At 46.2% G+C, this 25,604-nt stretch overlaps 2 protein-coding genes and 1 pseudogene across 2 annotated transcripts; 1 reads left to right on the top strand and 2 right to left on the bottom strand.

Moving 5' to 3' along the window:
• Positions 1–11,282: 11,282 nt before the first annotated feature.
• LOC127329643 (BTB/POZ domain-containing protein At2g04740-like) lies at positions 11,283–14,955 on the bottom strand (annotated as a pseudogene).
• A 2,019-nt stretch (positions 14,956–16,974) lies between these two features.
• LOC127345937 (transcription factor ABA-INDUCIBLE bHLH-TYPE-like) lies at positions 16,975–18,803 on the top strand. Its single transcript, XM_051372481.2, has one exon. It carries the CDS (start codon positions 17,042–17,044, stop codon positions 18,422–18,424), a length of 1,383 nt encoding a protein of 460 aa, XP_051228441.1. The 5' UTR covers positions 16,975–17,041; the 3' UTR covers positions 18,425–18,803.
• Positions 18,804–18,857: 54 nt separating this feature from the next.
• LOC127345925 (deoxyribodipyrimidine photo-lyase) lies at positions 18,858–23,979 on the bottom strand. The gene is made up of 10 exons (XM_051372464.2): positions 23,504–23,979; positions 23,257–23,399; positions 22,973–23,169; positions 22,624–22,864; positions 22,300–22,457; positions 22,156–22,192; positions 21,993–22,051; positions 21,423–21,504; positions 19,471–19,542; positions 18,858–19,356 (listed from the first exon to the last, which is right to left on the bottom strand). Exons 1-10 carry the CDS (start codon positions 23,832–23,834, stop codon positions 19,183–19,185), a joined length of 1,494 nt encoding a protein of 497 aa, XP_051228424.1. The 5' UTR covers positions 23,835–23,979; the 3' UTR covers positions 18,858–19,182.
• Between the last annotated feature and the right edge of the window lie 1,625 nt (positions 23,980–25,604).

The raw sequence follows: 25,604 nt of genomic DNA, 5'->3' as shown, positions 1-25,604 counted from the left end.
CGGAAAGGAGCTCCATGAAGTTCTAGTAAACCGGTGAAGGCTGACGGACATAGTTCTTTGAAATAAAAGCAACCTCTTGAAGAAATGTTTATCAAAACCTGCATTGGTATTAGACTTTCTGGTCTAATATCGTAGCTAGTGCATTAAACACCTCTTTTCTATAATGAACTTGTTGAGTACGCTCGTACTCATCCCACTCTTAAATACCCTGCTTAGATTGTCTGAACCATCTGGAGGAGGACAACGACAACCCTGAAGGAGCCGAGATTATCGGCTATGAAGAACCAGACCTCTCTGGAGGTGTTGAAGGCGTAGACTACCTTATAGTCTACGGAACCGGGGAGGGTTCCGGAGGAGATCAAGTTTAGACTAACCGAGTAGTGGTAGTATCTGAGCAGTACGAACTCTTAGTACTTAACTGCTCGAGGAAATAAATGTACCACCTAGTACTTAACTTCTATATTGTAAGTTAAAATGGGTTCGCCTCGAACCCAGGAGTATCCCTCTTAGGACCCAAGAGGATCTCCGATATGATATGTACATTATGCTTGTAATAATAAATGAATGAGTTATGGACCTGCTATGTTCTGTTGTACTACTCTGAGAGATGTAATATTTGCGGAATGGTACTTCGTGAATGTTATATCAACGACTGGCCTACTACAACATGCAGTGGTATGCAGGGTCACCACAAAGGCCTAGGGATCATACTTTCACTAGGGGACACTCTCAACATTGCAATCATAAATGAATATAAATAAGCACTTCACTATGCTATTCTGAATTACTCTCTGGCAAGATAACGAACACTAATTCATCATGTAGGCAAACCTTAAAGATGTATTCCCAAGTACTAAAAAATACCCCACGCTGTCACTGTGAGCATTCATAGGAGGTACTAACACACCACAATTTCATAGAGACATCCAACTCAAATCATAACTCAGTGAATAAGTATTCTGTGAAATATAGCCTAAGAGACCCACACGGTGCACACACTGTCACCTTTACACACGTGGGACAAGGAATCTCCGGAGATCACATAAGTAAAATCCACTTGAATAGCATAACGACATCTAGATTACAAAGCTCATCATATGGATCTCAATCATGTAAGGCAGCTCATGAGATCATTGTATTGAAGTACATGGGAGAGAGAGATTAACCACATAGCTACCTGTACAGCCCTTAGCCTCGATGGAGAACTACTCCCTCCTCATGGGAGACAGCAGCGGTGATGAAGATGGCGGTGGTGTCGATGGAGATGCCTTCCGGGGGCACTTCCCCGTCCCGGCAGCGTGCCGGAACAGAGACTTCTGTCCCCCAGATCTTGGCTTCGCGATGGCGGCGGCTCTGGAAGGTTTCTTGTACCGTGGCTTATTCGTCTCGAAGATTTAGGTCAGGGAAGCTTAAATAGGCGAAGAGTTGGAGTCGGAAGGGGTCTGGTGGCTCCACACACCTGGGGGGCGCCCCCCCTTGGCCGCTCCGCCACCACGTGTGGGGCCACCAGGGCTCCCCTCTGGTCCCTCTTCGGTGCTCTGGAAGCTTCCTTGAAATATAAGATACTGGGCGTTGATTTCGTCCAATTCCGAGAATATTTCCTTACTAGGATTTCTGAAACCAAAAACAGCAGAAAATAGGAACTGGCACTTCGGCATCTTGTCAATAGGTTAGTTCCGGAAAACGCATAAAATCCTCATAAAGTGTGAACAAAACATGTAGGTATTGTCATAAAACAAGCATGGAACATAAGAAATTATAGATACGTTGGAGACGTATCAGCATCCCCAAGCTTAGTTCCTACTCGTCCTCGAGTAGGTAAACGATAACAAAGATAATTTCTGAAGTGACATGCTACCAACATAATCTTGATCCAATAATGATGTAAAGCATATAAGCTGAGATCAAATCACTCAAAGCAAATGTCTATATTGATATAAGAGATGATAATGCAAGAGTTAAACAAGCTAGAAGTTTTCATGAACTATTGCTTTAAAGACATGAAACCGTACAAAGTTCATTAAAGATGTGTTAAGTATTCAGCGTAGAAGTTCTATCCTTCATTCCAAGCATCAAGTAAATTTTCACAACATAAGAAGGATTCAGTCAAGTAAACATAAACATGAACGTCATGAATCAACTGTTTCGAAGTCTACTCAACTGGTGAGCGCAAGCATTTGGCATTGGCACCAGGATGTTATGGCATAAAGAACGTTAATGGGGGTTTGGAAGGCCAAATGGAAGAAAGTCTTACAAAGCTATAAGTGATCATTAGAAAAGAGGAAGTCTTATGATCGAAGCTATGCAAGGAGTAGTGATTTCCATGCAACGGATGCACATAGAGCTATATGTGTATGAAAGCTCTCCAATGGAACTAGTGGGGGTGCATCCAACTTGGTTGCTCACGAAGACCTAGAGCACTTTTGAGGAAGCTCATCATTGGAATATACAACCCAAGTTCTATAGTGTAAATTCCCAACATAGTTATACTAGTAAAACATGAAAACTCTCTCATATGGAATATAGGTGCTAAACATGAGCACAAATGATGACTATGAATACTGCAGGTGCTAAAACATGAGCACAAGTGTGGATAAAAGATAGTAATGCTGCCCACCTTTTTCTTTATTCTCTTTTTTCTTTTTCTTTTCTATTTTTTTGTTTCTTTTCTTTTTCTCTTTTTGATGGCCTCCATGGTTCTTTTCACTTTTAGGGGCAACACCCTAATATGAAAAGACACTTTTTTGTACAAAACTCATAATGAATAAAACATGGTGTATAAAACTGTATACCTCTGCCAGTGTAGCAGGATGTGCAATGATCTAGCGTAACATGGGTAAACCACACATCAGTTGTATAGGATCATGCAAAGCAATATATAAATAACAAATGACAACATGTAATGTAATGTAAAATGGAAGTTGCATGGCAATATATCTCGGAACAGCTATGGAAATGCTGTGGTAGGTAGGTATGGTGGCTGTTTTGAGGAAGATGTATGGCTTATGTGTAGGAGAACAAGAGAAAGTCCTCCCACGGGTTTGGATGTACTGGCGAAGTATGCACAATTATCAATGTGAGCAAAAGGCAATGCACAGTACCGAAGAGGCTAGCAAATTTGGATGGTGGAAGTGCCAAAAACCATAGCTTAACATTAGTCAAAAAGAACTCACAAGCTTATTGCAAACAACTAGCAGGTTCATCATTAAGAGCATGATTAAAATTTACTCCAAGGAGGGCCGTTCACGGTGGCACAAGTACCCCGCTAGCTCCCTCGACCTTCAGAACAACTTAGTTATTACGATGAACTCTCAGACATGGAAAGCTATCAAGTCCAACTACACCTTCAACTATTTAAATAGAGTTTGTAGTACGGCACAAGCTTAAAGAAAACAATCCACTACTGATTTTAACTTATTTAAACAACAAGCCTTACCATCTAAATACCTCAAAACGTTTGCAAAGAATCAAGTTATCAAAGCTCAATGATCTACAAGATTATGCAAGTGTTTCATTATACCACTACCACATGCAACATTTTCTGAACCGACCAATGAACGAAGCAGTTTCAACCTTCGCCATGAACATTAAAAGCTAAGAACACATGTGTTCATATGAACCAGCGGAGCGTGTCTCTCTCCCACACAAGCATGAATTTATTCAGAGAATGAAAATAACAAAAAAGAAAATAAAGGCACACAGACGCTCCAAGTAAAGCACATAAGATGTGACGGAATAAAAATATAGTTTCACTAGAGGTGACCTGATAATTTGTCGATGAAGAAGGGGATGCCTTGGGCATCCCCAAGCTTAGACGCTTGAGTCTTCTTGAAATATGCAGGGATGAACCACGGGGGCATCCCCAAGCTTAGACTTTTCACTCTTCTTGATCATATTGTATCATCCTCCACTCTTGATCCTTGAAAACTTCCTCCACACCAAACTCAAAACAATCTCATTAGAGGGTTAGTGCATAATCAAAAATTCACATGTTCAGAGGTGACACAATCATTCTTAACACTTCTGGACATTGCCCAAAGCTACTGAAAGTTAATGGAACAAAGAAATCCATCCAACACAGCAAAAGAGGCAATGCGAAATAAAAGGCAGAATCTGTCAAAACAGAACAGTCCGTAAAGACGAATTTTTCTGGGGCACTAAACTTGCTCAGATGAGAAAACTCCAAACTAATGAAAGTTGCGTACATATCTGAGGATCACGCACGTAAATTGGCAGATTTTTCTGAGTTACCTACAGTGAACCTTGCCCAAATTCGTGACAGATAGAAATCTGTTTCTGCGCAGAAATCCAAATCTAGTATCAACCTTCGATTAGAGACTTTACTTGGCACAACAATGCAATAATAAAGATAAGGAGAGGTTGCTACAGTAGTAACAACTTCCAAGACTCAAATATAAAACAAAATTACTGTAGTAAAATAAAAACATGGGTTATCTCCCAAGAAGTGCTTTCTTTATAGCCATTAAGATGGGCTCATAATTTTAATGATGCACTCGCAAGAAATAAGAGTTGAAGCAAAAGAGAGCATCAAGAAGCAAATTCAAAACACATTTAAGTCTAACCCACTTCCTATGCATAGGAATCTTGTAAATAAACAAATTCATGAAGAATAATGCAACAAGCATAGAAAGACTAGACAAGCGCAACTTCAAGATTTTCAGCATATAGAGAGGTGTTTTAGTAACATGAAAATTTCTACAACCATATTTTCCTCTCTCATAAAGATTTTCAGTAGCATCATGAACAAACTCAACAATATAACTATCAAATGAAACATTCTTATCATGAGCTACATGCATAAAATTATTACTACTCCCAACATAAGCATAGTCATTCTTATTAATTGTAGTAGGAGCAAATTCAACAAAGTAGCTATCATTATTATTCTCATCAAGTGTAGGAGGCATAGTATAATCATAATAAAATTTATCCTCCATAGTAGGTGGCACCAAAAGACTACTATCATTATAATCATCATAAATGGGAGGCAAAGTATCATCAAAGAAAATTTTCTCCTCCATGCTTGGGGGACTAAAAATATCATGCTCATCAAAACCAGCTTCCCCAAGCTTAGAATTTTCAATAGCATTAGCAACAATGGTGTTCAAAGCGTTCATGCTAATATCATTGCTACTAGCATGCAAATAAGGTTCCATAGATTTTTTAATTTTCGCATCAAACAATCCATCTCTTAACTCAGGAAATAGATTAAAAAGCTCATAGTTGCTTTCCATTATGCCTAGCTAGTGAAAAACAAGAAACAAAAAGATGCAATTGCAGGATCTAAAGGAAATAGCTTCGAACACTTACAACGGTGCCAGAAAATAACTTAGTTACCTGGGACCGGAGTGTGAGTGCCTTTTACCTTTCCTCCCCGGCAACGGTGCCAGAAAATAGCTTGTTGTCCACAACTGGCGCGTGGTTGACGTGGGAGGTAGAAATCTCTGTGGTGTAGCTTTTCTTCGTTCTCCGGCAACGGCGCCAGAAAATAGCTTGATGTCTACTTACACTTCTTTTCCTGTAGACAGTGTTGGGCCTCCAAGAGCAGAGGTTTGTAGAACAGCAGCAAGTTTCCCTTAAGTGAATCACCCAAGGTTTATCGAACTCATGGAGGAAGAGGTCAAAGATATCCCTCTCAAGCAACCCTGTAATCACGATACAAGAAGTCTCTTGTGTCCCCAACACACCTAATACACTTGTCAGATGTATAGGTGCACTAGTTCGGCGAAGAGATAGTGAAATACAAGTAATATGGATGTATATGAGTGGTAATAGCAATCTGAATAAAATATGGTAGCGAGTAAACATGCAGCAGAACTTGTTGGAAACGGTGTTTCGATGTTTGGAAACAAGGCCTAGGGATCATACTTTCACTAGTGGACACTCTCAACATTGCAATCATAAAGGAATATAAATAAGCACTTCACTATGCTATTCTGAATTACTCTCTGGCAAGATAACGAACACTAATTCATCATGTAGGCAAACCTTAAAGATGTATTCCCAAGTACTAATAAACACCCCACGCTGTCACTGTGAGCATTCATAGGAGGTACTAACACACCACAATTTCATAGAGACATCCAACTCAAATCATAACTCCGTGAATAAGTATTCTGTGAAATATATCCTAAGAGACCCACACAGTGCACACACTGTCACCTTTACACACGTGGGACAAGGAGTCTCCGGACATCACATAAGTAAAATCCACTTGAATAGCATAACGACATCTAGATTACAAAGCTCATCATATGGATCTCAATCATGTAAGGCAGCTCATGAGATCATTGTATTGAAGTACATGGGAGAGAGAGATTAACCACATAGCTACCGGTACAGCCCTTAGCCTCGATGAAGAACTACTCCCTCCTCATGGGAGACAGCAGCAGTGATGAAGATGGCGGTGGTGTCGATGGAGATGCCTTCCGGGGGCACTTCCCCGTCCCGACGGCGTGCCGGAACAGAGACTTCTGTCCCCCAGATCTTGGCTTCGCGATGGCGGCGGCTCTGGAAGGTTTCTCGTACAGTGGCTTATTCGTCTCGAAGATTTAGGTCAGGGAGGCTTAAATAGGCGAAGAGTCGGAGTCGGAAGGGGTCTGGTGGTTCCACACACTAGGGGGGCGCGCCCCCCTTGGCCGCGCCGCCACCACGTGTGGGGCCACCAGGGCTCCCCTCTGGTCCCTCTTCGGTGCTCTGGAAGCTTCCTTGAAATATAAGATACTGGGCGTTGATTTCATCCAATTCCGAGAATATTTCCTTACTACGATTTCTGAAACCAAAAACAGCAGAAAACAGGAACTGGCACTTCGGCATCTTGTCAATAGGTTAGTTCCGGAAAACGCATAAAATCATCATAAAGTGTGAACAAAACATGTAGGTATTGTCATAAAACAAGCATGGAACATAAGAAATTATAGATACGTTGGAGACGTATCAGGTACCATAATCCGAAGTGTGGGTTATCAACTAAATATCGAAAGATCCTTTTGACCACCACTAGGTGGCTTTCCTTTGGACTTGCTTGAAACCGTGCACACATACCAACGCTTAACATTATATCCGGGCGAGAGGCACAAAGGTAAAGAAGCGAACCTATCATCGAACGGTAGAGCTTGGTATCCACCGCCTTGCCGGTCTCGTCAAGAGAGAGTTTACACTTGAGTTGCATCGGAGTTCCAATGCCCTTGGCGTTCTTCATATCAAAGCGCTTGAGCATGTCTTGGAGGTACTTTACTTGATTGATGAAGGTGCCTTGTCGCATTTGCTTGATCTCGAACCCAAGAAAGTACTTGAGTTCACCCATCATTGACATCTCAAACCTATTTGTCATCAACATAGCAAACTCGTCATTGAATTTTGTGTTAGTCGAGCCAAATATGATGTCATCTACATAGAGTTGGCATACGAAAAGCTCCCCATTGACTTTCTTAGTAAAAAGAGTGGGATCAATTTCCCCACTTCGAAACCACGGTCTTCAAGCAACTCCTTTAGATGCTCATACCAAGCTCTAGGAGCTTGTTTGAGTCCATATAGGGCCTTTTTGAGCTTGAAGACATGGTCCGGGAAATGGGGGTCCTCGAACCCCGGGGGTTGCTTCACATATACTTCCTCATGTAAGGGACCATTAAGAAAAGCACTCTTAAATTTCTATGGAGCATCTGCTCCACACCATGTGTGTGTATGAGCATGCTTATGATGGATTGGATCCTTTGGATCCTTTCCAGGTATTAGTTATACCTTGCTCCAACTCCTCGATGAATTGTTTTGTTGATGAAGAAGCTTTGCTGGTTGATTTGATCAACTGGCCCTTCTCCTCCTATCTCCTGGATGTTCTTGACTTATGTCGCGATGGTTTCTTGCTGGTTTGGTTTGGTTTGGGATGAATGAACTGGATGACTATGAGGTTGCTGTTGTGTTCTTGCTGATGAACTGATGTTCCTGGAGGTTTCATCCCTATATACTGTTTATTGTGCTATTTATAGCATGCCAACATGGCCTGCTTGGTCGACAACACAAGCTTGATTCTGTGTTGTGGTGTCCTCTCCAGGTTTCACCATGGTGGTGAGTCATGGGAAAAGATCTGTGGCCATATGCTTTGGCTCTGGTTGGAACGTGATCCCCCCGCCTGAGCTTATCTCCCTAATTCTCATTCTTTTTACTGTCCAAGTGGCATTGCCACTTGTTAGTGGACAATCTTTGTTCTTTCCTTGTGTATCTTCCAAGTTTCAATTGGATCAAGAGTAAAGGATGATCAAGTGAAGATTTTTAGAAGAACTTAGTCTAGGAAATAATTCATGCTGTAATCTTCATTTTTATTTACTCATTTCTTATTTGTATTTGATCCTATTTCTTGTAATATCAGTGAAATATGTAATGATATTGTATCATGTGTGATTTATTAATAAAGCTCAAGTTTCCTTATGAGATATGCGTAATATATTTATAATGCATTTCTTTGAACAACTTATATGAATCTTTGAATTGTTTGAGTTATTAATTATGAATTCATTTAAATTATGGCTTACTTATGAAAATTCAAATTTGAAATGCAAATTCAAACTCCTCTCCAAAACCCTAATTTCAAAAGAGGTCATGTCGAAATTCATAGCACTCTCATCACCCTCACCCTAATGGCAACGAGAGAAAAACCTCGATCACTCTTTAGTGTTATGCAATTAAGCGCGAAAATTTCCCCCGTTCTATGATGCAATGCACAACCCTTTTTTATATCTACCCGCGTTTGTCCTAAGTTCTGGGATGTTACACATTCCCCCTCAGCCGTAGCGGGAGTGAAGCGGACGATTGCGACTGGGTTTGAAGTCCCGCACTTCCGTCCTCTTCTCCTCCTTGTCATCATCGGCGTTCCCTTCTGGTGCCTTCTCTTCCCTCCCGCAGTAACAACGGGACTATCATGGACTGAAGTGACGACGCGGACGCTGTTGACTGGAGTTGTTGCTGATGTGTAGTTGTAGACGTTGTCGCGATGTTGTTGCCGAGGTAGCCGAATGTGATATAGTCGTGTTCGAGGTAGTCCTGGTCGATGATGCAGTCGTCGTAGGTGCCGTAGCCGCGTTCGCCGGAGGCGCAAAAAATTGCGTGGTTTTGTTTTCTTCCTTTTTTTTTGCCAAATTCATAACCCATAAATAAGTAATATTCATACTACATCGCACTCTACCGAAGTAGAGTTGCTGATGGCATACTTCCTCACATGCATATATTTTTTTTTTTGTAATGAGAGTTAACGAAATAGTGAGTATGTAGGCTGGAAGCATAATGAGAACAGATAAAACTCCTTCCCATCCTCCAACTTGAAGTACAGATTTTAGACATAGAAAGGCAATAATAATGAATTCCAGCACAATCACGAAATTCCAACCGAGCGATGATGAAGTCGGAGATGCTCCTACTGCTTTTGTGCTCGACGGCAGGGTGTACATCTGAATCCGCCGGCTTGGAAAATGCCTACTCCACCGTCGATATGGTGGTCTCTAGGATAAAAAAATAGAGTCTTTATGGGCCTTGGCAAGGTCAAAAGCGTGTTAAAGAGCATGTCTAACAGGCCCCGTATTCCGCCGCCCCGTATAACGTTCGCATTTCGCCCCGTATCGAAAAATTGCTAACGGAAGAGCCATTCCGTCTAGCAAACCCCGTATTTCGTCCCGTATTTTCAAAAGTTAAAACCCCGGGAAGTTCATCTTCATTGATCATACTATGGATCATACATACATTGTGATCATACTAAATCTACCCAACATCTATTCGTCAAGGATGACGTAGGGGATGAACGCGATGGAGGCCGCCTCCTCCTGCGCCTCCCGCGCCTCGAACTCCTGGACGGCGGCGATGGCCGCCGCCTCCTCCTCTGCCTCCGCCCGAGCCTTCTCGGCGGCATCCTTCTCGGATTCGGCCACCGCACGCCGGAAGGCCGCCTCCTCTTCCTCCTCGCCGCCTCCGCTTCCTCCGCCGCTGGTGCTGCCGATGGTTGCCGCCCATGCCGCCTTGGACGCGCGGTCGCGCTGCCACTCGGCGAGCCACTTCTCGAAGGCTCCGCCGCTCATCGGCTTGAGCGGCGGGTCTTGTCGGTACCACCGCCCACCCGCGGCGAACTCCCGGAGCGAATCCGGCACGTACAGCGCGCCGGCGTACCGGCACGCCGCACGGCGGCTCCCGGCGGCAGATCTCTTGCACTTGAGCCGCCACGCCTCCTCAACGGTGTCCGGCGAGCGGGATCGCTTCGATCCGCTCGCCGGCGAGGCACTACTGCGGCGGCGGGCGTCCATGCCGGAGCGGGGGTGGAATGCGGCGCGGGGTAGTGAGGAATTGCTCGCCAGAGCTAACTAAGGAGGCGGCGGCGCACGGCGGAGCTAGGGTTGCGAGTGAGGGGTTAACCCCTCACTCGCACTTGAGCCCAGTATAAGTAGGGGGCGACGGGGCCGATTTCCTGGGCCCCGTATTCCGCCGAAACGGGCGGGCCCGAATATGGGGCCTGCTAGACGGCCCATATCGCGCCTGCCCCGTATCCCGCCGGAATTTTACGGGCTGGGCGGGTTATACGGGGCCTGTTAGACATGCTCTAAGTACTCTGATTAAGCGAGAGTAACCTTATGTTTTGGATCTTTGCTTTTGCCTTTATCACTGGTTTGTAACACTCTAAAACTTCTTTATAAATGAAAATGCTAAATCTTTTGCCTCGTTTTTTTAAAAAAAAGCTGCACCCCTGCACGCATCGTCTCCCACTTCCATTGCAGTCAAACATAACTGCCATCAAAAATTGCTTCAAAGAGAGAGCGCCCTCTGATCTCTCCTGCTAGCGCTGCTCTCAACCATCTCTCTCGTGAATCATTAAAAAGGTCGCATTGGCCGTCAGCTGGCGCGCTCGGTCACGACGCCGGGTTCTGCTCCGGTGCTCCTCCCTGGGAAATTTTGGGCGCATCAAACACAATAACGGTGGAGATCTTCCCATACCTATTCGTAAGCAGTGGCACGATCATAAATTCAGGGTAGGTCTACCATCTGTACAACCCTATATAGGCCTATGTGGCCCCCGTTGTGGTGTACCTAGTTTTTGTACGTATCTACGGTCACGTGTGTGTGCCAAAATAGAAAGGTCCTACAAAGATCTTGCTCACATGACCTCTTTTCTTTTTCTTACGCGACATACATATATTGTATCAATATAGATGGTTTATATGGGCTGGATATGGGTTTCGGTGGACCCAACACACGAAAAAAAAACAAATGTGATCCTTCAACTTCATTTAGGGGGGAGCACCGGAGCAGCCCTCCACGACGCCTCGTCTCCACACATCCCGTGAGGAAAGCGTCAGAAGCAAGGCCCGGAACTCCCTTGAGACTCTGCAAACGCCTCAAAGTTGCGGTCGATAATGTCCTGGCAGTGCTCCCGCACCTTGGCAACGTCGTACATGTCCGACAGCACCAGCCATCGGCATATCTCCCCCGGTGAGACGAGGTCCAGATCCAGATGTGGCAGCAGCAGGTCAGCCACGACTCGCTTAAGCGGAAACAAGAGGTACCTGGACGCGATGTCGAAAAGCTCTTCCGCCATAGAGAGAGGATCATCATCATCCAGATCCTCTAGCTCGTCCGTGTAGACATACTCAAGCATCTTCTCGAACGCTTCCGCACTCACATCATGCTCCTCCAGGAGCAGAAGCTCTCCTCCGTTGGAATGGAGGAAATCGGTTCGTCGAGACAGCCTAGTTTTGAAGTACTCCGACCTCAAGGTAAGAATCAGCTGGTGGCAGCGGAAGACCCTGTCGCCCACTTTTATGCATACGTCCGCAAGGTCGTCGTACGCGGAGCTTCTGCAGGTCTCGGCTAGCTCGCTGTTGCGGAGATCTTCCTCTCTGGAGTTTGCTAGAGAGTCGTGGAGGATCCGGCGGAGAGCCGACGGGAGGCTGTCTGCTGCACGATGATCCATGGACCGTCCTTGAAGAACGAAAGGTCTCTGTGAATAGTCCCGACCCAAATCTCTCGTTCGAGTATCTTGACGCTTCTTGTGAGCAATTAGTCTTTTAACCATCCCCGTACACTTGCAAGCTTTGCATATCCGCGCGAAATCTTCGAGGTCTTCCGCGGCTACCTCGCATCTGTCGGAGTAGAAGAAGTGGACGAGGCTGTGCATGAGTTTGAAAGACAGGCTATGTCTGCTGGAGAACGTCACCTCCTTGCGGTTTCTCCACTCCGTCGCGAGTTTCCTACGGAAGTATGGGGACCGGGCGGCGAGGATCACGCGGTGGGCCTCGATGGGTCTTCCTTGCACATACAGCGTGATGTCTGGAGGGGATGGCCACAGCTCGCCGGCAGCATCCGTCGCCAACGTCTAGTAACAACTAGTGCACAGATGTAGCGAAGCGAATATCAAGGGTATACGAACAATCACACGACAAAGCATGGTATATATGGGGCTGTAGGTAGGATACCTATGCACCAATAACAAGCTCTAGCGCTGACCGTAGACAACCAAAGATACTCACACAAGGCGATAAATGTGGCAATGCAACTATATGAATGAAAGGTTGCAATGCACTCGAGAGACACTAGCAAAGCTCAACGAAACAGGCACAAGATTGCTCAACTACAGGTGCAGTTAAAGAAAACTTAGGCCTTTACTTGATTCTACTAGCACTTCACTTTTCTTTTTGTATTTTTCTTTTCTAACGCAGCTATGTAGCACTTTTTGCTTCTTTTCTATTTTTTTTTTTTTGACTCAACTCCTGGATAACACGGCCAACAAGATATGCAAAGCACCAAAACCCTAATGAGCAGCCTGTCGAGCGGTAAAACTAGTCTCTTCTGGGGAAGTTCCTAGTTACTTTATATCGATAGGCTGTGTCTATGGTTAGGAACAAGTACACTGTACGCTATGTGGACTCGGAGTAACAAAAACTGACACAATATGATAAAGCTAGAGGATAATAGAGACTCAAACCCTAACAATACTAGATGGAAGAAAAATATACGCAAAAACAACTACGAAAGGCAACTAAAACTTGAAATTAGTGCAATCTAAAGCTATGGCAAACCCTAACCCTAATTTTCTTTTGGTGGATAGGAAACACTCACAACTCAACTATGAGGTGGATTGTGGATGGCTTACTGAGGAAAACTGGAAATCTGATACCAAGATGATAAGGGGTGGCCCGATCTTCTCAGTAAGCAACGGTGGTGATGATGATCACGGGGTGATAGCAGCGGAGGAACACGACGATGTAGTGGATGATAACTTGTATGACGCAACGAGATCTCTCGATTGGTCCCTGTCGCCAATGCAACAGCTCTCAACCCTGCAAGATATTCGCAACTCCACACACTTGCGCACGTAGCCGCCGACCACGAAGCGGTAAGTTGCAACCTTCTAATTCCCAATGGAACAGCATATCACACAAGACTTTCAGATCTACACAATATCAAGCAATATGGTGTAGGGATTCAATAGTTTTGCAGAGCAAACAACTAAGAATTAGGGTTTATCTTAAACGTGGTCTGAAGCAACTTTGGGGGCGTCCTATGGACTTATATAGGCGTCCAGGATGACCTCAGGTCGAAAAAGTACGAAAATAACCGACCCAGAACAGATGTGGTCGAGACAGACTCGGACACGGCCGGTTTGGAATCCGGTTGACCGGGCCTGGGACCGGCCGGTCCGGTCTGGACCGGGTCTGGCACCGGGCGACGACCGGGCGGACCTCCCGGGCTTACTGGATAGTGCCCGGTTGACACAAGCATAAAATCCGGTTGAAACCGGATGGATCCGGCGTGGGGGCCGGTCGGACCGGCCCTGGAACCGGGCGGCCCGGCGGTGCAGCCGGTTGACCGGTCCTGGCGCCGGCTGGAACATCTCCTCCTCTCGTGCATGCCTCCCGCTCCTCCCTCGCGCGTCCATGGGATGTCTTCACGTCCAGCTCCATGTCCAGCTTCATGTTCATCTTCTGGTCCAGCTGCTCCTCTCCTCCTCGTGCGATGCTTGCTCCCTACTCATACCTGATCATACATAAATAATAGGACTTAGGCAGTATAAAGCTCTCATCGATCAAAATATCATTTAGGAACAAGTTCACCTGTTGTTTAAGTAGCTTCGCACGAGCTCGTGTCATTGGTCCAATCCTAACTTCATTGGACTTGAGCTTCACAGCAGGATCATCTTCTTGTAATGACGGAGGTAGTAGTGAGGTAGGGATGTCATCATCACTAGGTCGGCACCTTGTATGGCCTCCATGAAGCTCCGCCTCTATCGAGCCCATCTGCGAGGGTTTGGTATTTTCGAAGATAGGTATCCATCCCTTTAGTGAGACTAGTAAAATTGCCCGTGCGTTGCACGGAATAAAAAATATAGTAATAGATGAAAATGACCCAAGTTGTCTTCAATTATTGGAAAAAACTAATGGAGAATTAATGAAAAAAGACATAGTTTGAACATACTCATCTTAGAGATGCTTAAAAGGATCCTGGTGGGAAGAATTATAATTTCATGGAAATCAAGGGCTATAAACTTCAATGCGGTAGACGTTTTGTTCCTAATTTTTTCAGACCAAACCTCCGACCCAACGATAGGATAAATTTTTTCAATTCATAAAAAAAATAAAAAAGATGCAGAATCTCAATGCTACTTACTATATGCGTCCAAAGGAGTATTCGCAATACCCAAAATTGATTGCACCATTTTCCGTTATGTCCACCAACAGAGCGCAACTCACGGCGAAGTACAAGAGAATGTCAGATTGGACAATGTTTAAACATCAATGGCTACTGGCTAGCATACAAATAACATAATTTCTTGCATTCAAACTTGTAATTTTTTTTTTGACACATCTACTCAAATATTCGGTCACTATCTAACATTACTGACATGCATCGATCTGCAACATTTGGGACACATTTCTCACTGACCTTATTTATGTCTATTGGCATTCTTGAAAAATGTCAAATCTGCATATGTGTAAACATCTGCTTGTGCGGAATACCACTGTATTAAAAGCATAAGATTAGATTAATCTGGGACGCAGGAAGTACAAGCAATATCCAAGAAATCTTAGAGCTAGTGGAATTTATGCATGTCGTGTTTGTACAGCTAGGTGGAACAGGATTTTTGTTTGCTAGCTCTGCTCCATCTCTATTTTAATTTGTTCGCATTAGCACTCTACTCAACCGCAGCCATACTCGGCATGCGCTAGCTAAGCGGAGCAGAGCTCAATACTGTTTCACGCCCCAACGCTGAACCTGTGTGAAATCATAGTCCAGCTCAAAATAACCCATTCTTCAGGCTGGAAAATACAGTATGACAAATAACAAGTGGATGAACATTGCGCTAGAATTACTATCAGCTTTCTACTTAGATCGGCATTTTCTTCTCTGTTGTATCTCACACGCTGGTAAACATAGCTGACATGTCATATCTTCATACGCTTTGTCTGAAATTCTTCTCTCTCTATCAATCTCTCTTCAGCACAACGACGTACGACACATCCTACCCCGTCTCGTCCCTTCTCTCACCCCGGCAAGACTGTCCACCCCGGGACGTCAGGCACCATGACCCGAGCAGTGGCTTCCCTGTCCCGAGGCGCTGCAGCGAGTTTCCAAATCCCAAGCATTACCGGCAGCAGCCGCGCCCCAAGCAGCGGGAGCTCCCAACCCGAGCAGCAGCGCTCCCCTTCGTTTTCTGGCACAAAATCGACTGCTGGTGTGAGGAACACGGATCCGGGCTCTCCATGGCAGAATTACAGCCAGCACCCTCGATGCCCTCTCCCCAGCTCTTCGGCCTCCCCACATCTCCTCCCTGCACTGTATTGTTGATCATCCCCTCTCTGCCAGCCTAGAGTCGGCCTCACCTCCTCATCCCTGCAACCCACCGGTACCACTGCTCACCGGCGGATCTGTAGGCACAAAGGGGAGAGGAGCGCGTCGGGGAGTTCCAGAACGAGGCGAGGAAGGGAGTACCTCGGCGGCGCGCTGGAGAAGCCAACAGGCAACCCGATGGGGTGGGTGGTCGGCGCTCGCCGAGCTAGGTGGGATTGTTCTTCCGGCGTCTCGCGTGTGGCCGGCGTTGGGAGAGAGAGAAAGGAAAGAGGGGAATCGATAGACTGCTAGGTTTGAAACCGTTGACCGTTTTTTAACTAAAGCGGTGGCAGGCCCTGTAATTACTACTGAATACTGAGGGCAATAAAAAACGGACGAACAAGAAACCTTATTTTCTTTATTATTAGGTATAGATAACATTGACGAGCTGCATATTTTTTGTCTAATTATGTTTTTCTTACACGGATAAAACACATTGAAGTTATTTGTGAGGGATCATGTTGCACATAAATTACACTAAATCAAGTTCATCTCTTCTAATGAGCAACGTGCTGAAATCTTCACAAAGTTATTGTCTACTGCATTTGCTTAAGGTTTGTCGAGGCAATCTTAGCTTCCTAAACACACGGTTAAGATTGAGAGATGATGTTGGACTTTGTATTAGAGATGCCTTGTAGCTTGTGTATCTTGTGCGTATTGGACAGACTTGTATTAATTTGTAGCACGTGCATCAATATACGGAGATATTCATGCACAAGGGGCTGGGCAGTTCCCTCTCCAAACCCTAAACTTCACACCATGAAGCGGTTGCCAAGCTTTCCAAAGTAGCCGTAACGCTGTTTAGCTATTTTGGCTAATTCTTAACCGTCTTCAATTCCTCAAGTAACTCGAAGCAGGATTAGGAACTAAAGAGCTATCAGACCCGTAACCGCATAGGTGCTGTGCGTTTGCCATACCATTTTCGGAACCTTTTTGTTTTCTTGCTAGTTCAGAGCACACTTTAGCAGTAGTTGCCACTGCCCTGTGCACACCGCTGTCGCGAGTCACTCGCAACAAATCATCTTCTTCCCTACTGATCTTTCTCTGTTTAGCTCCGGCGGCTGGCGCTCTCTATAAAACTACAAGCATCTGATGAAACCACTCAACGTACCGAGAGCTACCATTCTACTACAGCACGCGATTGTTGTCCGATCGCGCGGGCATGTCGTGGTCGGACGCGGACGCGGCCTTGTTCGCGGCCGTCCTAGGGCAGGACGCCGCGCACCACCTGGCTACCACGACGCAGCACCTCCACGGGACGGTGTCGTCGCCGGCCGAGCTCCAGGCGCGCTGCGCGCGCCTTCAAGACTTCGTCGAGCGGGGAGGAACCTGGACGTACGGCATCTACTGGCAAGAGTCCTGCGCCGGCGCCGGAGCCCGTCCCGTCCTCGTCTGGGGTGATGGGCACTGCCGCGATGCCCCCCCGCCTGACGCCGACCCTGCCGCCGCGGGCGCGCCCGAGGAAGCCGGCGCGGTGTACAAGAACCTGGCGCGCAAGCGCGTCCTGCTGCGGCTGCACGCGCTATACGGCGGAGGGGACGATGATGGCGGCACCGACGACGCGCTCCGGCTAGACCGTGTCACTGGCCCCGAAATGTACTTCCTCGCGTCCATGTACTTCTCCTTCCCCGAGGACGGCGGCGGGCCAGGCCGTGCGATGGCCTCCGGCCACTACGCCTGGGTCTCCGTGGATCCCCGGCGCCTACCCGGATCCGCGCCTGCGTCTGGGTGGTACGTCCGTGCTTCCCTCGCCCAGGCCGCTGGCCTCCGCACCGTCGTCTTTGTCCCGTGCAAAGGCGGTGTGTTTGAGCTCGGTTCCGTCGTGGACATCCGCGAGAACCCCGACGTCGTGCGCGCCATCCAATCTGCCTTCCGCGTCAAGGCCACATCGTCGGACGATCACTTGAGGATCTTCGGAAAGGACCTCTCCCGTAGCGCCTCAATGCCGTCGGTGAGAACCACGGGATGCGAGGACACATGCGCGCTGCGGCTCGGCGGGCAAGCCATGGTGAAGGAGGCTCCGAAGGGTATGAACTTCACCAAACCGGGCGGCGACGAGCGGAGACTGCTGAAGCGGGAGCGCAAGACACCAGAGGCGCCGCTGAACCAACAAGACGCGGAGCAGCAGCGGCAGCGGCGTGATGAGCTGAACAAGCGGCTCTACGCGCTGCGCGCGGTGGTGCCCAAGGTCTCCAGGATGGACAACTTCTCGCTGCTCAGCGACGCCGTCGCCTACATCCAGGAGCTGGAGGCCCGTCTCAGGGACGGCGTCGCGGGGCCAGGGCCGGCGCCGGCGCGGCAGTCCGTAGAAGTGAAGGCAATGCAGGACAAGGTGGTGCTGCGCGTGACCACCCCCTTGGAGGCGCACCCCATCTCCGGGGCGTTCAACGCTATAAGGGACTCCCAGCTCAGCGTCGTGGCGGCGGACATGGTGGTGGCGGAAGACACCGTCACCCAGACGCTCGTCGTACGGTCGGCGGGGCCTGAGCGGCTCACGGCCGACACCATCCTCGCCGCACTGTCACGTGGCCACGTGGGACGATGATGAGCAATTGAGCACCAACCCATCACCGTGGATGCGCCACGAACCACCGGCGTCCCGCCACGGCCATCCTCTTCGACGCCGTCGCTCGCGGCACCGCCAGTGGTCTGCACCATATGGTGGCCCAAGCTGGTTGTGACCAACGCATTGGAAATTCACTGTTTGGTTTGCTGGGTGCCACTCGGTCAGGGCGGCATAACCACGTATAAAATGTGACACTTACTCTTCTTTCCTTAACTAGTGACACTTACAGTTGTACTCCGTAAGAATGAATGTGATGTACACTGCGTGAATGAAAAGCTATGGTATTTGCAGTATTATTCGTGTACTTGTGGCATTTGGTTTCAGCAAGTTAACAGGAAGATAACACATGTAGTTTCAGCTGACCAGAGCACATCTTTCAGCAACCTCACAGTTAACATGAACGACATCAATGTGGTTTCAGCAACTTAAAATTGCCAACAGCTAAAGGTGAAACTCGTTTGCTCATTTGGTAATATACCAGATTGCCAGTGTTAGATTCATGTACGCCAGTCAAATCAGTGTGTTCACTTCAACTGAATTCAGCCAGTCTTAACAAATGCCAATTTTACCAATAGATATCACAAGAATGTCAATGGCTGTAAAATGGTCTGAACCTTAAAACCTGTATACTTTTCTAGCTAACGCAATTATTTAATATAAGAAAATGCCCAGAACAACCTGTATACTCTAGGTTTGAAATATATACTAAACTACTGTTAGTAGCTGGACTAGTCCTTCTAAGACTTTGCATACTTGACTACTGAATTCAGAGATTCATCCAGCTTCCTTTTCTTAGATTGAGTAACCAATCTTTTGACATAAGAAATGTAAGCATCAACGTCGAATTTTCTCTTGCAGCCAGCGTAATTCATGTAACGTATCTTTCCAAATATCGGCCGCTCCTTCCAACCCTGAGGAAATAGTGTGGTGGTAAAACTACTCAGACCTCCAGATTGTGATTAATAAACTGTGCTTCTGAAGAGCATTCATAAGGGTTTCGACTAAAATAAGGGGATCACACAAACCTGATCATGGAGGCCACATATAGACCACATACAACCAACGTAGCCACTGGGGTCCCTGCCATCTATGTGATACTGCAACAGATTGACTCAACAGATTTAGTTTACCGTTCAAAAAAAAAGATTTAGTTTGAAAACATACTGCAACAGATTGCAGCCGTGCTGGTTTGGTGGCTGTCTGTTGTAAAGACCGTGCAGCAGTTGTTTGTTGGTGTACTCCGTGGTTGTGCTCGTTTGTTAAGTCCTAGGCTTGTAAATCATATTTTATGTCAATGCAATGATACACAAAGATTTTGTTCTTTCTATAAACTGATCAATCAACTGAAGTACTTGAAAGTGAACAGCTACAATATGAACTAACAAAGATAAAATGGTGGGTATGGAAATTTAAATAGCCTTGAGCTATGCCCATAGGATCTTTTACCTCAATTGCAGTAGACACCTTATCCAACTTCTCATACAAGAACCAACCGAGCAAAAGTTACTCTTGATTATATTCTTAAACAATGAAACAGTAGGCGGTGCACTAGATCACCAACTATGTTCTCAGGCTTGAGCCACCATGTTATCCAAAAGGCATATGCTTTGAAATGGTGTGTGCTATTTTCAGAAGATTCCTTGCACGAATTTGTTCAGCTTCGAATTGTACTATGTATATTCTGTTTTGATGGCATTTAGCTCGTCAACACCACCGAATACTTATTTTGTCCTGCACATATTTATGATTTACGAGTATTTATGTTGATTATGCCGGGGAGGATAAAATAAAACTACAACCATGAACATCGTGGAGTGAACCTTCTTTGTAAATGGTGTTTATTCTCATTAGTTCCTACTGGTTCCAACCACCCAATTATAAAATCGTCGAATGATTTTTCTTTTAGTCGCAACTGGCAAATAGATGTCCAAATTGTGTCTAATAATGTGGTACTTGCCAGGCATCTATATATTCCATACCTGCTGTTTCTCAGTTTAGACCAAAAATGGAAGGAGATTTGGTGTGCAACACAAGTATTATTTCTAAGACGTTGACTGGCGCAAATAATTTTCAGATTGTGCGAAAAGAGAAGGTAAAACCCACCTTTACTTGATCACAGTTTGAATCAGGTATCCGACAGCAACTAGTACATTAAATTTCCGAGCTGAACAGATAAGCATGCGTGGAGATTTTAAGCTGGAAGTTGCTCTGTTTGCTCCATTAATAGTGTACTACAGTACTAAGTCTAATTGTATTTGTATCCACATGGGTTAGTATCCTGCTGGTGTCCAATATAAATTAAATAGGAAGTACTCAAGAGTTTTTGCAAAGGAATCACGTGGACTACGCACACGTGTACCTGTTGGTAGTTTCTTTTTCCTGACAGCCCAAGATTAGTTCCAGAGAATAGAAAACCAGAAAATCGCCATGATTGAAGGTGGACGAATGTTGCGTGTGCACTAGTTGAGAATTGAATTGGTTTGTGTTTAGGGGCTGGATTGTCAAGGTGTTACCCGTGGCTGCTGGGTTTTGCTTGTTGTTTAGCCGGAGTTTGCATCTTCTGATTCCTGTCCAGGCACTTGATCTATCCACTGTGCATGGTGGTAATTGCCATCGTGCAATATCAGGCAGCATCAACTTCACCAGTTACACCGCCATATCAACATAACTTCTGTTATCTCATAAATATTACTAATTTTTTAATCAAATATAGGCTCTTGCAACAAATGGTTAGAAGGTATTTTCATGAGATCTGTACTCTAGGATCTTAACACTAAACTTTGGTAGATTTGCAACAGCTTAGGCTTGTGCATAATTAAGCTAGCTACCCAGGTAGGGCCGCCATAAGCTGTGGTGAGGATAAGCCTTTGTTTCATGTGTTTGATGAATTCAAGTTATTTAACAGCACCAATAGTATAACGCAAGAAAAATGCAAACTAATACAACTCTGAAGTGTTGTCAAACAACACAAAATTACCTTGTCATTCAAATATATTGCTATGGAAAGTGCTTCTTCAGGTCCACTGGTCCATTCTAGAATTTTTTTGGCCCAATACATTCTGCAGAAAATTGCCGTATCAGGGCAGAGAAATATACTTTACAAAGAACATAACTGCAAAAGTAAGTAAGGATTTGGAAAAAATCATGTGGCTCTAAAGTGAAACGGGAACATATATGCAAGCAACGTAACACAATTCAAAATGTTACATTTTTCATTAATACCCAGTTACAAAATATAGTTATGACCTGAATATTAAGAATATGAGCATAGAAAATGGTTGGCTAATTCAAGAATATGTCTGCGTGTTGGAAGTAGACGAACTGATGGTCCTATCATACAGATTTGCTAGCTATTTGGTCTATTTTGCAAGAACTATATGGGGTAAAGGATTATAGGGCATTAATCAGTTATCTGTCCTTTTAGCAACAACAATAATAAATTCAGGCAATTCAGAACATCCCAAATGAAATCAAAATGATGGAAGATCCAATGAATTTGTAAACACTATGATATCTAAAGCAGGCAACTCGGCATAATTGATTATACCGCATGAATCCGTGCATCTTTCCATGGTGGACCATCTCCAACTGTGATGCATTCCAGAGCTGATGTAGATTCCAATAAGAAAAATATGTAATTCGATTAGGAGGTGAGGTATGAACGATGTTAATATCTGCAGCAGAGTACAGTGTGCTTTTTTAAGACATACATGATCAGCTGTTTTTGCACTCTCAAGCTGCTCCCTCCTGCAAGCAAGAGTAATTTCTTTAGCAAATACCAACAGAATGAGACTGTTACGGGCAAGCAGATAAATATACATATAAGGTGCAAATTCGAATATAAAGTATCTCACGTGTAAATATGCTCTCTTTTGTCATAAGCATGATCCTGCAGTGTCTTCCTAGCCCAGTCCCAAGCACCAGCTAGCGTATCATAGTGAGGCTGGTAATAGCAGAAGTTGTCAGCTAGCTCCCTCCTTATTATGAGCTCCTCCAAGAAAGCATCAACTGACTGTTTCCAAACAATTGACATATCACTTTTAGATAACACAAGAACTAACTTAAGCACTGACATTTAGATTTGCAGTTCGGTATCTAAAAGTAAGAAATACATTCTGCCATCTAATAATATGTATTTTTTTGCATAAGATCTCAAATGGCAAAGTAATCAATGGCACCTTGGGACTAAGATGGCGGCGCTTCTTTGCCTCCAAAGCACATCGATGTGCTGAAATTTGCCCAAAATGCAGGTATGGCGAAAGGCCGGACAATGCCTTTGGCTTTGTGGGATAATTGCGGTCCGTATCATAGCTCTTGATCCTCTTCACTAGGAACCCATCCTGGCTACCCAGAAGTGCCTCCATTGCGGCAGCCTCACCCGGCTCACACCAGTCAATCTCCGGCACGTCCTCTGCCTCCCTGCAGCAGCAGCAGCAGCAGCAGCAGCAGGGAATCATTCACTAGTTGTAACAAATTCTCACTGCACATCACATATTAAGTAAAAAAAACCGCAAAAACTCTCACGACCTGCAAACTGTGTCGATGAGCACGTCCCAATCAATTTCCTCTGGCTGCTCCCTGTCCCATGGCACCACCTCTGGCAATTCTGGGAACTCCACCAGGTACTCGTCCAACACCTTGTTCATCTTGCCTCTGAATGTCCTGGCCGAGTACTCCAGCTTCGGGGACGCCGCCCATACTGGCACGACGTTGTGCGCGTCCACCTGCGTGCCAATGCCACAAAGCCCTCGGGTCGAATTCCCGTGAAAAGTTTCCTGTGATTGCGGTGTGCATTGCTGTACTGAAGTTACCTGGTAAACGGTGAGACCATCGTGGCGCAGGTCGTTGACCACCGCATCCAGCGCCTGGCGAACCGGCCGAAGCGGCGAGAAGTCGGCGACGAGCGCGGACGCCCCGAGCCGCCGCACCAGCGCCGGTATCTCCGCGGGCCCACCTGACAGCGACACGTAATATGCAGTTACAGCACATTTCGAATCGGTTTCCGGTGAGGAAAAACAAACGCGGTGCCGGAGGAAGAAACAAGAAAGAAGCGCGTACCGGTGAGGAAGAAGAAGGGGAGGCGGCGGTCGGCGGCGTGGGCGGCGAGGCGGCGGAGGCCGCGGAGGAGGAAGCCGAGCTGGCGGCGGCGCGCGGAGAGGAGGAAGGGCTTGGGGAAGAGCGGGAAGGCGACGGCGAGCGGCGCGGCGGACGCGGCGGCGAGGGTCGCCGCGTGGAGGAGGGCCCAGTTGTCGGCGAGGCGCTGGTCCCGCAGCATCCAGTACACCACCGGGCCGGCAGCGGGCGGGCCCTGGCCCGGGAGGAGCACCCGCACGCGGTTCGGGTGGACCGGCGCCGGGCTTACGGTCGCGGTGGTCGGCGCCGGCGCCATCGCGCGGTGGAAGACGGCGGGACGGGGACGGGGAGAGGGAGAGCGGGTTGATCTCCAACTTGCGTGTGTGGCCTGTTTTGGGTGCGCTCGGTGTAGGAAGGCTGGAGGGTGGTTAGCGTGCAAGGCGGTTTGGTATTTGGGGTCTGTGGTGTATGGACTGGGTTCTCGGAGAGTGACCACGAAGGGGCGTGAGTTATGGTGAGGAAACGGCCACGTGGAGGGCCACACCGCGGGAAAGGGTATGCTTTGCCCTTGGGCAGATGAAGTTTATGGCGGGAAACTGGAATAGGTTCCATTGGCAGAAAAAAACACATGTTCCACCCCAACTTCTATGTTGCTTATGTTCATTTATTTTTCCCAATTTTATTTTTATTCAACTTCCTAATTTATTTGTTGGAAAACAGTACTCTATGTTGCTTATGTTCATTTATTGTGAGGAATAGAAGATGGGTAGCTACTCCATTCTTCCACCACTATTCTTTCATTGTCCTCCTTCACATGTACTTCCTTGCCACTCTCAAAATAATTCCCCTTACACTCAAAGCATTGGTACCCACATAAATATTGCAAAGTTTCATATGCATCAACAAGGACTCGTTGATTTGATTATCTTAGTAGATTTTTTAGTTTTTGATTTATATCCTACAAATTAATATAATATGAAAACAAAATCAACCAAAAATGCAAAAAAGAGTAGAAACTTAGAGCATCTCTAACAGAGCCCGTAAAAAGTGGAACCGAAAAACACGAGTTCGGTGCACCGAACTCGTGTTTACGGGCCGAAAAATGGCAGGCGCAGAACAGAGCCCGTAACGAAAACCGAAAAACAGCGCCTGGGGCTTCCGAACCCGTAAAACCAAGGTTTATGAAATAGATTTGCATATGATCGATCAAAGCTGAACGTTTAAAACACAAACAAATCATGCATAGAAATCATGCATAGTTCATAGTGCATACATCAAATGACGGAATCAAATAACACAGTTCATAGTTCACCATCAGATCTAACCGCCGGCATCAAACATAGGTAGTACCGCCATCAGCACCATCGGCAGCTCCTAGAGTCACATCGGCACCACCTCCTGGAGGCACATCTGCAGCAGCAGTTGCCTGTTGACGAGCTGCTCTTCGCCTCGCCGTGATCTCCGCCGAGGCCTCCTTCCACCACTCCAGCTGAACCTCATTCATTTCCTTCGTGTTCATCATCAAGATTTCCCTCTCTTCGGCCAATAGTAGCTTCGTTGCTTTGGCCTTCTTCACATCGATCCTCATCTCCTCCAACTTGGCTGTGGCATTTGCTTCCTCTCGGCTGGCTTCAAGCTTTGCAAGGCTCACCTCCTTCTTCGTCTCGATGATGACACGCCTGGTCTCCAAAGTCTTGGTCGCTATCGCCTCCTTCGACTTCATCATTTGATCAAACTTGTCCCTCAACAATGCAGTCTCCCCCTCGAGCCTCATCCTTTCCTTCGCTTTCTTGTTCCCCTCCGGCTTGTCGGCGTTCCTGCCATCCTTTTCGTCCTCGGTGTCGTCGAGCGCAACCATCGCAGCCTTCTTCGGAGCGACCTCTTCATCCCTCAACTTCCACTTGGGAAGGTGTTGGAGCACATCAAAACAATGACGCATGGTGAAGCTCTTGCCCTTGCTGTCGGCCATGTCTCTGTACCTAGCATCGGCAATGCGATCCTACATATGCAATAGGAACCAACAAATCGTCTATATCTCGGCAACGCTAAAACTTGAATTAACTTTATGAAGTATGCACTCACATAT

This window comes from Lolium perenne, chromosome 1 (genome assembly GCF_019359855.2).
Source record: "Lolium perenne isolate Kyuss_39 chromosome 1, Kyuss_2.0, whole genome shotgun sequence".
In the NCBI taxonomy this organism is placed as follows: Eukaryota; Viridiplantae; Streptophyta; class Magnoliopsida; order Poales; family Poaceae; genus Lolium; species Lolium perenne.
This window is presented reverse-complemented; position numbering and strand designations above follow the sequence as displayed.

Bases quoted from the DNA above. Each gene is read 5' to 3' on its own strand.
- LOC127345925 (XM_051372464.2), bottom strand. From the start codon at position 23,834: ATGGCGCCGGCGCCGACCACCGCGACCGTAAGCCCGGCGCCGGTCCAC. The intron at 23,170-23,256 runs GTAACTTCAGTA...ATTGGCACGCAG, and splicing joins ATGGTCTCACCGTTTACCAG to GTGGACGCGCACAACGTCGT. The intron at 22,193-22,299 runs GTGAGATACTTT...TCTTGCTTGCAG, and splicing joins AAAAGAGAGCATATTTACAC to GAGGGAGCAGCTTGAGAGTG.
- LOC127345937 (XM_051372481.2), top strand. From the start codon at position 17,042: ATGTCGTGGTCGGACGCGGACGCGGCCTTGTTCGCGGCCGTCCTAGGG.